General features: G+C 36.5%; 1 protein-coding gene across 12 annotated transcripts in view; it reads right to left on the bottom strand.

Annotated features, from left to right (window-relative positions):
* The window catches only part of adarb1b (adenosine deaminase RNA specific B1b), a 171,358-nt gene that overhangs the window by 4,901 nt on the left and 152,073 nt on the right, over positions 1 to 14,384 (bottom strand). For all 12 annotated transcript variants that reach the window (XM_083537517.1, XM_083537516.1, XM_083537520.1 and 9 more), the window contains 5 exons: positions 13,871 to 14,039; positions 13,513 to 13,664; positions 11,485 to 11,653; positions 6,204 to 6,385; positions 114 to 292 (listed from right to left, as the gene is read on the bottom strand). In XM_083537517.1, the coding sequence (XP_083393643.1) occupies positions 114 to 292; positions 6,204 to 6,385; positions 11,485 to 11,653; positions 13,513 to 13,664; positions 13,871 to 14,039 (851 nt within the window). The remainder of the gene's footprint in view (positions 1 to 113; positions 293 to 6,203; positions 6,386 to 11,484; positions 11,654 to 13,512; positions 13,665 to 13,870; positions 14,040 to 14,384) is intronic.

Below are 14,384 nucleotides of genomic sequence, written 5' to 3'. Positions count from 1 at the left end.
AAGACGCTTCTATCCAGCTCCACGCTGACAGAACACAGGTGACCCTTAGCACTACAAACCCCTCCTCGAAATACCTCCATTATGTAAAGATTCATCTGAATGTAAAACGATACCTTTGTGTGCAGTCGAACCCAGCGGCTGTAGAGCGTGTGCTTGCAGAGACGAGATGGCCGTCCCATGTCGTCCTTACCCGTGGTGGCGTTAATGACCTCTAAAGCTTGGTCACCCACTGCCCAGTTCACACTGAAGTTAGGAGCTTTTCCTGGCTGCCGTGCTTCGGCATTACTAATTCCTGCAAAACACACACCCACAGACACTCGATTAATACGATTATAAGAACACAAGTGAAAATTTGGTAATGCTTCACGATTAGTTACTACAAAAACCATTGTTGAACTTAACATTAATTATAACTTTAAAATTACAATTATTTCAAATACTTCAAAAATGCTAATTAATAATAAAAAAATTTTTTATATTGATGCTGTTTATTTATAACAGCATTCCAGAGGTGGCAAAAGTACACACATCCATTACTTAAGTAGAAGTACAGATACTTATGTTTTAAAATACTCGGGTAAAAGTTGAAGTACTGATTATACCTTTTTACTTAAGTGAAAGTAAAGAAGTTTTGCCTCTGACATGTACTTAAGTAAAAAGTAGTCATTACTTCTACCTGTTTTAGCTGTTAACTGGACCTCACATCATATTAATATTAGATAGATGATTCTTAGCTTCGTAAAGAGTGAGACTTTATACACCAGCGGATTGAAAAGACGCACAGTAACAGGGATGGCGCGCAGTGAAAAGAAAAATTTTATATTTCACCAAATCAATGGATTAAAACTAAAGTAACTAGCCGGTGTTGAAAATGTAAAAAGTAAAAAGTACAGATATTTGTGTAAAAATTTAATGAGTAAAAGTAAAAAGTTGTCTGAAAAATAAATAGTGGAGTAAAGTACTGATACCAGAAAAATCTTCTTGAGTACAATAACAAAGTATTTGTACTTCGTTACTTCCCACCTCTGCAGCATTCTGGCAGTAGATCTGACTGCAAGAGTTCAATTAATGAACATGAACCAATATGTCACAGCTTTCATAGTTGCGTATCCACTGATATGGAAAAGATTTATAAGGTGACGGTAGTTGGGAATTTTGGTATATTTTTCTGCATTGAAATGTGTGGGGGAGCAGGAAAATACGTTTATAATATTCGTGTACGTATATATGGTGGTGTATATATATATATATATATATATATATATATATATATATATATATATATATATATATATATATATATATATATATATATATATACATACACCACCATATATACGTACACGAATATTATAAACGTATATATATATATATATATATATATATATATATATATATATATATATATATATATATATATATATATATATATATATATACACACACACACACAATAATGATTCAAATTATTCACATTGTGTGATCGTTTTTTTAATTTCTTTGCATCTAAGGTTGAAAATGTACATCAGCAAATACTTATTGGTACTCTTCACAATGACTCTTCTCAGTTTATAATGCACACACCTTCCTATTCTGTTTTCTCTAACTTTACACTACCTACTCCTTCAGAGATAATGGGTCTGATAGGTAAATCTAAATCTTCAACTTGTCAGTTAGACCCTCTACCAACCCCCTTAGTGAAAGCTTGTTTACCAGCTCTTTTGCTGTTGATTACAAAAATTGTTCATGCTTCACTTAGTTCTGGTCTTGTATCTCCATCTCTTAAATCTGCTATTATTACACCCATACGTAAGAAACCAGGAGGTGACCCATCAAATTTTGACAATTTCCGTCCAATTTCAAATTTACCATTTATCTCCAAGGTAGTGGAAAAGTGTATTGCAATTCAAATTCATGAACATCTCTCCAATAATAACTTGTATGAACAATTCCAATCTGGTTTTCGTCCCCACCACAGCACTAAAACTGCTCTTGTCAGGATAACCAATGATTTACTGTTGGCAGCCGACTCTGGGCTTTTAACTATACTTGTCCTCCTTGACTTGAGCGCTGCCTTTGATACTGTCTCACATAAGATACTTCTTGACAGGTTAGCTTCCATTGGTATTACTGGCACTGCTCTGTCTTGCTTTATGTCATATTTATCTGGACGCAGTCAGCGTATTCAATTAAAAGGTTTTAGTTCAAGATTATCAACAGTCACCACTGGTTTACCCCAGGGCTCTGTATTGGGCCCGCTTCTTTTTATTATATATATATATGCTCCCTCTTGGTTACATTTTAAGGAAATATGGTGTTTATTTTCACTGCTATGCGGATGACACCCAACTTTACCTGTCTGCCAAACCCACCGGTTCTTTTCCTCCACCATCCTTATCAAGCTGTCTATCTGAAATTAAAGATTGGCTTTCAGCGAACTTATTGAAGGTAAATGGCAACAAAACTGAGGCTTTGCTGGTTGGCACTAAATCTGTTATATCTAAACCTAACTGTTTCTCTCTCACCATTGATAATACCACAATCTGTCCTTCCTCTCAGGTTAAAAGCTTGGGTGTCATCATGGATAGTACACTATCTTTTGAAGCAGAAAATGAATAATATCACGCGGACTGCATACTTTCATCTGCGTAATATTAGCCGTCTTCGTCCCTTTCTTTCAAATAATAATACTGCAGTTCTTATTCACGCACTAGTCACTTCACGTATAGACTACTGCAATGCACTTCTCACAGGTATTCCTTCCAAATTGCTGAATAAACTTCAGATGGTTCAGAACTCCGACAGATCTCTCTAGAACACCTTATACGGCTCACATCTCTCCGGTTCTTCAGCAATTACACTGGCTTCCAGTAAAGTATAGAGTAGAATTTAAAATCTTGCTACTCACTTATAAGGCACTTCATAATCTTGCACCACAATATCTCACTCAACTTCTTCATGTCTACACTCCTTAACGTGCACTTAGATCTTCATCTTCAATTTCTCTTGTGGCACCTTGGATTCGACTGACTACCATGGGTGCCAGATCTTTTAGTTATGCTGCCCCCCGCCTATGAAACTCTCTTCCCCTTCATGTTCGCAATAGCGAGTGCTTGTTGACTTTTAAAAAGCGTCTTAAGACATATCTTTTTATACAGGCCTTTTTATGAAATGTTTTATTAAGATTTCAATGAATTTTACATGCATATGCTGTTTCTCTGTTGTGTTCTGTTTTATGCAATGACCTGTATATTGTCTGTAAGGTGACCTTGGGTGTTTTGAAAGGCGCTATGAAATAAAATGCATTATTATTATTATTATATTACATCTGGAAGTACACATTTTTCCAAAAAAAACCCTTCTACATTGATTTTTGCGAAGATAACTCGGATTTTGTTGTTATTTAGAACAAATGTTAACTCAATTCACCTTTATTGCCTATTCAATTCAGTTTACAGCTTTATAGAATTGAATAGAGTGTGAATACAAATTTTTACCTGCAAAAATAGCTTCCATCATTGAAATTAAATGAACGTTCAAAAGGTTCATGAATGTTGATAAAATCCAGCTTCAGTTCAGAATGTTGCAAATTAATCAGTATAAACCTTAAAGCTTGGCAAGGTCTTCAATGTTGCCTAATTTTCTGCATTACTTATGAAAATTAGATTTTACTTGACAATCTCGTTTTTTTTTAAGGAAATCGTGTTTTTAATGCTATTTGTGCATATTGAAGCTAATGTTTTAGGACTGTTCACGTTAATAATATCCATGTTTAATAATATGAGTTAAAGAAAGAATTTGTATAAAGTATCTGATGAATTAATTCCTTGTATATATGGAGATATGTATATAACAAGATGGAACTGAAGTAAGGGAAAAGAAAAGTTTCGTCAAATGGATGAAAAAATTTGTGCTATTTCTCATGACAAGGATCCAACACTTTAATATGGTTTGCTCCTTCAAATGTACATAAGATTGCAATTTTTAGAGCGGTCATGAGTGTGAACAGCGTCTAAACGCTGGAACTTTGAAGTTTTAATTAGGAGCTTTTCATTTAAAAAAGCAGTGCTGATCAAGGCTGTAGTTTTCTATATACTTCAGTCCAACCTTATACACTGTACATCTGGAACTGGTTGAGCTGATGACCTATAATTAAAACTGATAGGTGAGATCATTTATAGACATTGATGGTTCTATAACGGTCTAGAATAGTAATTAATACCTGTCTATCTCATACAGTATATCTATCGGAACTATGCATTTCCCATAATTGCTGCACCACCAAATTGTTAAACAAGAACATTTATTTGTGCTGGTCTCCTTCTTATTCCAGTGATTTAATGATTTTCTTATTATCTTGCTTTGTACTTTTTCTTTTATGCAGAAATCCAAATTTTTGGGTGTCTGATTCAACCGATCTTACATTTGACTTTATGTCCTTAGTTTATTTATTTATTTATTTTTTTGCATAGAAAGCCATAGTTCAAAGCCATCGTAAATCTCTATAAGAATCTAACTGTGTCACGTTGTAAGAGGCTGACAGCCCGACTTGAGTTTCTGTGGTGACCCTGTTATGACACAAACCTTTGTAAAGTCTTTGTCTGAAATCAGTAGACTTTGTCCTCTTGGGAAAAATGATGTAACACGCTATAACAGTGCACAGAATAATACATGTATAATAATATGATTAAGGTGATGGGATTTAAAGATCTCATGCAAATATTACTTAGAAGGAGCCTGACATTCTCAAATACCACTCTGTGTTTAAGCAGGCGAGACATGGTGTTTGCACAGAGCGTGGCGGAGATTACATTTCTTGCTCTAACTATTGATAGAGCGAAAATATGGAGGGGTGTCAAAAAGAGGGATTATTCCAAAGTTTTTCAACTTGCATTAAAGCAGCTTTAGGGGGTGATCTAGGAACTCAAGGGTTTCATTAAAGGAACAATAATCCACCCTCAAATCCTTGCATATTAATCTTTATAATTAGCATGTGCTCTTCAATAGTGGAGTTTTTTTTAATGATATTCCAATCCGCCTTCTTCAGTTAGAACCTCCTTCATCATATTGCGATGCAGCGGCGCTTTATTCCTTCAGGCTCGCTCACTTTCTTATCTGTACACTCTATTCAAACAGATCAGTGTCCAAAGCTCATGATTATAATGTTATTAACGCCTTTGTGCTCGTCATCTTGTAGATAAAGAAGTAGCTAGGCTGAGTCTCCCAGCACTATCACACTGCATTCTGGGACCTTGAGTGCAATGTTTGCTGTCTCCAATACTTTAATGTTGTAGATTTTAATAATTTGATACTGAATGTTGCTGAGGAAAACAGTGACTTATGTTTGAGAGCTCAGATTTTTTCCCCATTTTAAAAACATTAAAATCTACCACTGTCATAAAAAAAAAAAAAAAAACCTGAATTGCTAAATGATTCAGAATATGTCATATACTGCAGTTCTTATTCTGCATAAGTGTAAACTGATGCAAAGATTACAATGTACACATATGATCAACAAATTCTAGGGATAATATAACGCTTGAACCGGGGGGTTATTGTGATAAATTGCATCACAATCAAATTAAGTATATAATGTGCAAAGTGTTTAATTCGAAAACAAAGGATGTGTTGATAAATGAAAAAACCCTCAAAACTGAAGTCAGCATCAGGCTGTCACATTTACAGCTGATAACACCTGATGTGCTGTTGTCAAGTTCTTCATTTAATTTGCTAACCGTCTGTTTGACTTCTGTATCTCGAATTATAAAAAAACCTTATTTCCAGGATGTGCACCGTTTGAGTGAATATGCTGAGTGCTTTAGGATTACAGTTGTCATTTGGGAAATGTAACACAGTGCATATTATTAGATAATGGTTGTTTTTCTCTACCACATATGCATGATAATGTGCAGGTTACATTTAAAGTCGGAACTCACTGCATTTTGATATGGAAAGCTACGCGATTGGGATAAACGAAAGACAACAATGAAGACAGCCATGATCTACCACGGCGAGTCAGGTCATGTTTTAAAGAATATATTTATGTGGCACTATGCTATTGGATGGTGTACTGTGACTTCACAATTTTCGAGAATTTCAGCAGCATGCTTTACCACATCGCCCGCCTTTGGACACGGATTTGTCGCAAGTGCTCTGTGCGGCATGTGAGAGGAAGTAGATGTGAGGTGGAGGGGTGTGTTTACCGCTGAGCAGGGGTCGGTTGAGGGTAAATTGCTGGGGCAGGTGTTCGATGTCTGCGATGCGCTGGTACATGGCTCGAGAGAGATGATCAGCGTGGTACAGGCTGCCCAGGATGATGCTCGAGAAGTAGATGGGCTCAGTGAAGTAGCTCATCAGCGAGCCCTGGATTCCCACCACGTTCCACCTATACCAACACACGCACACACACACGCACACACACACACACATACATGCACATCAATGACTAGGACCTATTAAAAAATTTTCTGTTTTGCCTGGAGCATTTGATCTAACATACTGATGTTTCTTTTCCTCCTTAAGAGCCGTATAAAAATACTGCTACGTAAGCAAAATAAACAGATCGGGAACATGAAATATTATGAAAACATGACATATAATGTATTGAAAAAAAAAAAAAGCAGCAATGGGATATTCATATTTTTTCGCAACTGTAAAATTAAAACATGACCTGAAAAAGAAGAAAAAAAATAATACATATGGGTGAAACGCTCCAGAAGCCGAAAAAGCAGCAGCAGAAGCAGCCTGGGGCTTGATGCTTTTTGCTCACATGAGGTACGAGATGAACGGGTTCATTAGTGCTGTTCTTCCGTTCCTCCCATCATGTTGAGCTTTCACATCCTAAGACTACCCCAGCGGGGTCCATCCTTCTGCAGCACACAATCAAAGGGGCTAATCACGACAGGCTCGACTCCCCCAAACAACACCTGCTGCACCGCCATGTCGGGAACACGCTCTCAAGTGATTGGAGCTCTTCTGTTCAGTACGGCCAATCAGCCGCCTAACGCCGGACGACTAGCAGCCTTAACGCCGGCTATTGTTAATGTGGCGACTTCATTAACCGAGAAACGAAAGGCTTGGCCAAGACCCATATTGCTGCTGTTTCCTAGCAATAAGGCAGACCGTTTAGTCATACGACAAACAAAAATAATTACAGATGCTCTTGAGTTTAAGTGCTGCTAGGGACCTTTTTATAAAAAAAAAAAAAAAAAAAAAAAAAAAAAAAGATAGCAGAGCTATTAATAATTCAGTGAGATGGTTGGGTGTAAGACTTCCATATACTCAGTTTGAAAAGGATAAAGAGCCATAGTGCACAGCTTTCAGATCATCCTCTGTTAACTAAACCTGACCTTTCCTCTCTGTGAGAGCAAACCAGCCTGCCTTTCAGATCACAATCTGGGCAAAGTTGAGGCACAGAGAGAGGCATCTAGAGCACATGCTGAGCAAGCAGGAAACATAATACATTTAAAGAAGCTTTAACTCAGTTAGAATGTTGGAAGAACACAGCAAAAATAATATTAATGCAATGTTTCAGCACCATCTCCTGTAATGCTTAGAGGCTTTTCCCAGTTAGACAAAAAACAGCAGCATGGGTGTTTTAGCAAAATGTCTTTGCAGCCTTGAGTCAATATTTATATTGTTAAAAAAAGAATCAAATTATAAACGTTCAAAACAGACAGACTAGATGTTTTGGAACTAAGCTACTGCTAACCAAGAAAGGTGAGCTAGTCATGTTATGTAAAACCTTTTTTTTTTTTTTTTTTGGAAATGTTTACGTTAATTTACTAATGTTTATTTAAAAATTTTATAGAAATCATCAATGACAGGACGATGTGATGCGAAATCAGGTTTAACACTGAAATTTTTTTTTTTTTATTAACATCACACAATTTTTTTTTATTTATTAGTTTTTATATTTATAAGATTTGCATTTTTGCACCCACTATCACTTATGTTATAGCAGCTCTAAAATGTTCAGTTCAATTCAATTCAATACAATTAACATTTATTTTATTTATTTTATTTATTTTTTTACACAAGATGGCATCCCAACGCAGAATTAAATTGACGATACAATTTACAAAATGTATAGAATTGATAGAAATTACATTTAAATAACATTTTCCCTTTAAGAGTATCCCTAATGAACGAGAGCAAACGTGTCAAGCAAAAACTCCCCAAAATATTATGAAGAAGAAACCATGAGAGGAACCAGACAAAAGAAAACCCACCCTCATCTGGATGACACCGAATGTTCATTCATTATAATTCCATCATTGTTGAATCTTTTATTTATCTCTCTTGGTTATTAAAAAATGCTAGTTCTCTGTCCTGAAGAAAAATCTAAAGATATAGCTTCACATTTACCAAAATGCTGTCAATGCTAAATATTTAGACAATATCAGGAATGATACAATAAAAAACAATTATAAATGTATTTTGTTGGAATACCCTAAACCACTTTGTGAACCTTTAATACAGAAATCACATTGCACCAGAACAAACCATACAATATAATAAGTGTAAAACTCTTATCTGCTGTAGACAACTAACCAATACCTTCTGTCCAATTAGAATTGAGAATTCAATAGTTATGTTATCCTGTGTGTATATAACATTTAGATTCATATAATAGATTTTAATACATAATAGCCATATAAATATACATGCAGAGTACTGCAAAAAAAATCAATTGTGCTGAGCTGTTGATACATAAAACACACAGTGCACATCTGCAGTGCTGCTTTTAACTGAATGATGTAGTGCAACAGAGGGACGCCTGCATCATAAAGCGTGGGAGATCCGGATACATTACAGCTTCTACTTATGTTGATAAATAACCCTATCCAACAGGGGATGATGGCACCTTGAGGAATGGTGCAATACAAGTGAGGAAATGCCACACCCTGACAGCTCGCCATTCTTCAACTACTAACGGCCATCTTCCCTCGGGCGTCTTGTGCATAACCACTCCTCACACTTCCATTGCAAAGAGACTGGCAATCATTATCAGGGCCTGTTTTTTTTTTTTATTTTATGACAGTGAGCTTAATAGTCTAAATAATAGCGAAGGGAAACAGATAACTTGGAACGACAGACTCGCTCATTTTCAGTGACAGGGCCTGTGCTACACACACACACACACACACACACACACACACACACACACACACACACACACACACACACACACACACACACACACACACACACACACACACACACACACACACACACACACACACACACACACACACACTCCTGTCTCTGACACCTCCTTATCTCTGAACACACAGGCGACAGCAGTGAGACAGACAGCAACTCCACAGCCACTGAGGAATGCGACACACTCCCTCCCACAACCCCGTCCCTATAGATGCAGGTGTTAACATTTGTCCATAATGGAAATTCAGTAAATCTTCAGTGTGGTAGTACAAGACAATTGCTTCTCTTGGGAAGCATTTAAGTATGAATAGAGCGAAGGCTTAATAAGATGAGGACCATTTATTTCTAGTAGCGATAGACCACTTTGTAATTTTGTCTTTTGAAATAACAAACCTTATGCTTTCACAATGTAACATTCAGCCAGATATTATACCTCCACACCAGCAGAGGTTCTCCTCCTCTAAATATGAAGGGGAGACAAATGAAAATCGACAAACCTGACTTAAGTCCATTGCTCTAAATGGACCCTATACTGCTACCTTAAACCCAATTCACATTTGTTACACTTAGTAATTTAACACATTTCACCCATTCTCATACCCACTCATTTTAAAACACCAACAAGCTACTTTTTAGAGCCCATACAAAGCCAACTCACATTCCAAGTCACACAGTCAGTTGAAGTCTTTTGAACTTTAATATTCGTGTATTCTGATCCTTGTGTTCTACATTTACATTTACGGCATTTGGCAGCTTAAACAACGCAATCTTATGGACATCTGAGCACTAGATTTGAAAGTGACTTCTGAACATCCCATTCCACATTTAGTCCCTATTCGCTGATGTAGTAACCTACACTTTTCGGGGAAGATGTTCAACTAGATTTTGGAATGGTTGTAGAGATTTCTGCTCATTTACTCACAACTGCTGGTACTGATTTAGGTGAGGTGATGGAGCCCCGAGGTGCAGTCAGCATTCAAATTCAAAGGTGTTCAACAGGTTTGATATCAGAGCTCAATAGCAGGCCACTCAAGATCTTTCACTTTAACTGGCATTGTGGCATCATGCTGGAACAGTTTTGGGTCTTCTAGTTCAAGTAACGAGAAAATGCTACCACATCTATAAACCTTGTATACAATTATATAGCTACAACATTGTGGTAACAGTTTGTGAAAGAACCACTGGTGCAACTGTTACAGTTACAGTCTGTTACAGTACAACCCACTTCTCTGCAAGGAGTGAAAGTTTTTAATAATCCAACATGACCTGACTGCTTTTGGCTAGATTCATGCTGTAATTGTAAATACAGCATGAGAACTACACTTAAAAATTCAATGAAATGTTTTATTGTACTTTGCAAAACCATCTGATGCACTAAATTCTGCAAAACTGATTACTTAACAAATTTAAAACTAGATATGCACTTTCAAAATAAAGCAAGCAAATACATGTTTTGCAACATACTGTATATACAAAAATCTCTATATATCTATATTAAGAATCTTAATATAATTCAGTGGCTATGAACCAATTCCAGAGCCAAAAAAATGCAAACTCAAAAGAAGAAAACCCTAAATGAACAAACCGATCCACTGATTCACAACTAAATAAATTCCCGTTTTGCCTTACTTTATATACCGTAATTTTCGGACTATTAAACGCACCCAAATATAAGCTGCACCCACTGAGTTTGACAAAGATTTTTATTTTGAACATAAATAAGCCGTACCTGTCTATAAGCCTGTCTATATGTCTACATTGAAACTAATGAACTTTACACAGGCTTTAATGAAAGACAGAGTCTGTTACACGGCTTGAATCTAAACAGTAGCCTACCAAGAAAGTCATTGTTCACTGTCTTCCGCCTTCCTTTCACAACTATTTTTCTCGTGAGTTTTTCTTTTGGCATCGTTATGCGTTTAAAAATCACCATCAGTGAAGCTTTTCTCCTGATGCCGTGCAGCTCCGTGAAGTGCGTTTTTTCATGCCCGGTTGGTGCGGCCCGATTCAGTGGGAGCGCATCTGATTTAATATAAAGAATTTAATTGGTTCACCTGAACCCGTTCTGCAATTTCATAGGTCTAATGTTATGGGGGTCAGTTTTTTGGATTGAAGCTTGTAAAACCAGGAAAAACACAGGAAAAATCCATAAATTAGCCGCTTCGTTATTTAAGCCACGGGGTTCAAAGCGTGGGAAAAAAAGTAGCTACTTATAGTCCGGAAAATACGGTATATATAAAATGATACAATAATTTATAAGAAATTTTGATCATAACCCGCAGCTTGAAACAAGCTCGTCACTACAGCTTTGCGTGTTACCTGGCGATCTTGTCACTGCACGACATCGTGAGAAGTCTCTCCCCCTGCAGAACTCCATCCCATGTCTGAATGGTGTTGTTGGAGCGCACTGGGATGGTGCCCTCGCCCGACTCGATCTTAGTTCTCAGTTGACCCCGAGCTTTCCGGTTCGGGTGTCTGTCTCCCTGATCTACAATAAGAAAAGTAAAAACAGCAGTTAGTAAAGAACACCTAACAATAGGCCAAAGCCTGTCAAACCTTTCTGTAGCTCCATGTGTAGTGAGAACTCCGGATAAAGCTCATCAGAGCCACTGTGCATCACAGCTGCTGCGACATACAATTGATTCACGTATGACACTCACAAAGCAGAATTAATCAGACACAGAGACGATGCTGGCTAATTAAACAGACTGTCCAAATGTGTTTTGAAAACGGAAAGAGTTGAAGGAAATTCTAATTAAACAATGCTGATCACAGACAAAAACATCATAAGCTTAAATAGATTCAATTATTGGGCTTTGATAATTAATTTCTAAAGAAGTGTTTGAATAAATCATTTTAGACAACTGCCAGCCAGCCAGAGGGAGATGAAAGAGATCAAACATAACCATGTTGGAAGTGGTCCGTCTAATGCAGGGTGACGTGGGTTATGGGTAACGTAGAGAATGCACTCGTGCTATGGTAAATATTGACTTAAGAATTAATCTTCAGTACCAAATATTAATCATAATCCACTTTGGAAACAAGATAGCTGAGTATTAAGGGTGTAGCAATACCCTCTGTTCATAATTTCATTTGTTTTATGACCATGGCATTTGACATGTTTCTTAGATCATTTCAAACTAAATTTAAGAAAATAAGAAAAATAAGAAAAAGTGCTACTGAATAGACTCTTTCATTTTTTAATCATAAAAAAAAAAAAAAACTGAGTGCTGCTTGCATTTATACGTATATATATATATAAATAAGATAAATAAAAAATATGAATTAATGAATGTAAAATTTGATTAATTAATAAAGGTTTAAGTTGATAAACAAAATAAAATGCAGGTTCACCATACCTAAAAATAATGATAAAAAAATGACTAGTTCTTTGATTGAATAAACAATTAAAGAATAAACTCTGACTGAATGAACATAAAAGTGTCTGGCCAAGGAACCTGCAGAAATCGAGCTCCAGAAGTGGCCCGATTTCCTAGGTCTCTGCTGTTGTTTGACAGCTACTTAAGAGCTTTCTCACTGGTTTTTTATTTATTTTATTTATATTTTACTAGTATTAACCAGTTTTTAACAGCTAAAATTAAACACAATAATGTGACTAGTGTGCACTGTTTGGTGTGCACATTTCTGCATTGTGCTGCATCATATCACAATGTACACAAAATAAAGTGTATATTCCCCTGCCCCACATTCCTTGTGCTCGGTGTACAGTGTTACCATTACAAGCAATGCACATGTGTGAGCAAATACATTACATTACATTGATTACTCCCAGAAATTTCTAATGTGGATTATATAAATTTAAACAGTAAGTGGTATTTTTTTGGCATTTATGCATGTGTCCAAATGTTCATATTTCTGATAAAACAAGAAATACATTGCAATATATAAGAATTATTAAAAGATTGCATTTTTTCTTGGATTTTTTGTTCCTGCCTAAAGACAAATTTTGGGGGGTTGAAAACACACAAAAAACTTTTTAATTTTTTTAAATTTAGAAATCTATTTTATTTCTAACCCACCACTAGAAGTGGCAGCTCTTTGTACCACTTAATGTTGGACTGGAAGACTTAATTTGAAGAATCTGAATACGGCCACCTCTTTGTTTGTTTTTTATCATGACTCTAATACATGTCATTTATAGAAAGATTTATGTGTTTAAAATAAATAAATAAATAAATAAATAAATAAGCAGAAAAAAAATACCTTTGGTTTGATGTGTCAATGTATCTTATAAACAGAAGAACCCAAATCTTGCTGTAAATTAAGCAAAATCTAAAAAGGTTAAAATGAGCAAACCTCAAACAGGAAGTAAACAGCAGTGCTAACCTTCTACGCCTGCCTCGTGTGGGGAGAAGATGCGAGCGTCTCCACATGGTGACGTGCTGATGTACAGGTGAAACTGAACGTTGTCCTTGAGCCGGTAGCCATGTTTCTCACACCGGGTGAAAATGGACTTCTCGTGCTCATCTTTGCAGTTACTATTCAAGGATAAAAACAGGTGTTAAATTCAATTCCTTTGAAAGGTTTACTTCTAAGACGGCCTTAGAAACCACGTCAGAGACGTACTGCTTTTAATAAGACTGCTTGACTGCGGAACAGCTGTGCTACACGCCGTCTGAAAGCAGCTCTGATGTACGGGGTAAGCGGAGCTGTAATTTTGGTTTTGATGTGACGAGTGTCTCACCTGAGGAAGTACTCCAGCTGCATGTATAGGTAGCGAAGCAGGGAACGGCGGGCGATGATTTCAGCATGGCAGTCGTTAAGTGCCAGGCCACGATCGCTCATGTACTCGCCATTTATGCACTTGGTTCCAGTGGAGACACAGATCACCTGGGCCTCCTTCACGTCAGTGCCTGCAGTCAGAAGAGTGAGAAACATGGCTCTGAAGTGTCTCTCTGAAGCATCCAAGCAAAACTAAAGTCAGATTCCACCAAATACAGTACGTCAAATCTTTTACTTGCTTTAATAAAATTTTATAAATGACGTTCAAACTAACACCTACTTCACATAGAATATATGAACATTAAAAAGCTTCTAAAAAACTACAAAGGACGGTATATTACTCAGTACAACATTTACCATTAAAAATGCATCTTTATTTTTGCCATATTGTAAAACAAACCAAAATACAGAAATACAAAATACAGTGCACAAGCTAGACTATATAGCACAACTAAAAGTTTGTGCACCCCTGACCC

This window comes from Silurus aristotelis, assembly GCF_946808225.1.
Source record: "Silurus aristotelis genome assembly, chromosome: 3".
NCBI lineage: Eukaryota > Metazoa > Chordata > Actinopteri > Siluriformes > Siluridae > Silurus > Silurus aristotelis.
This window is presented reverse-complemented; position numbering and strand designations above follow the sequence as displayed.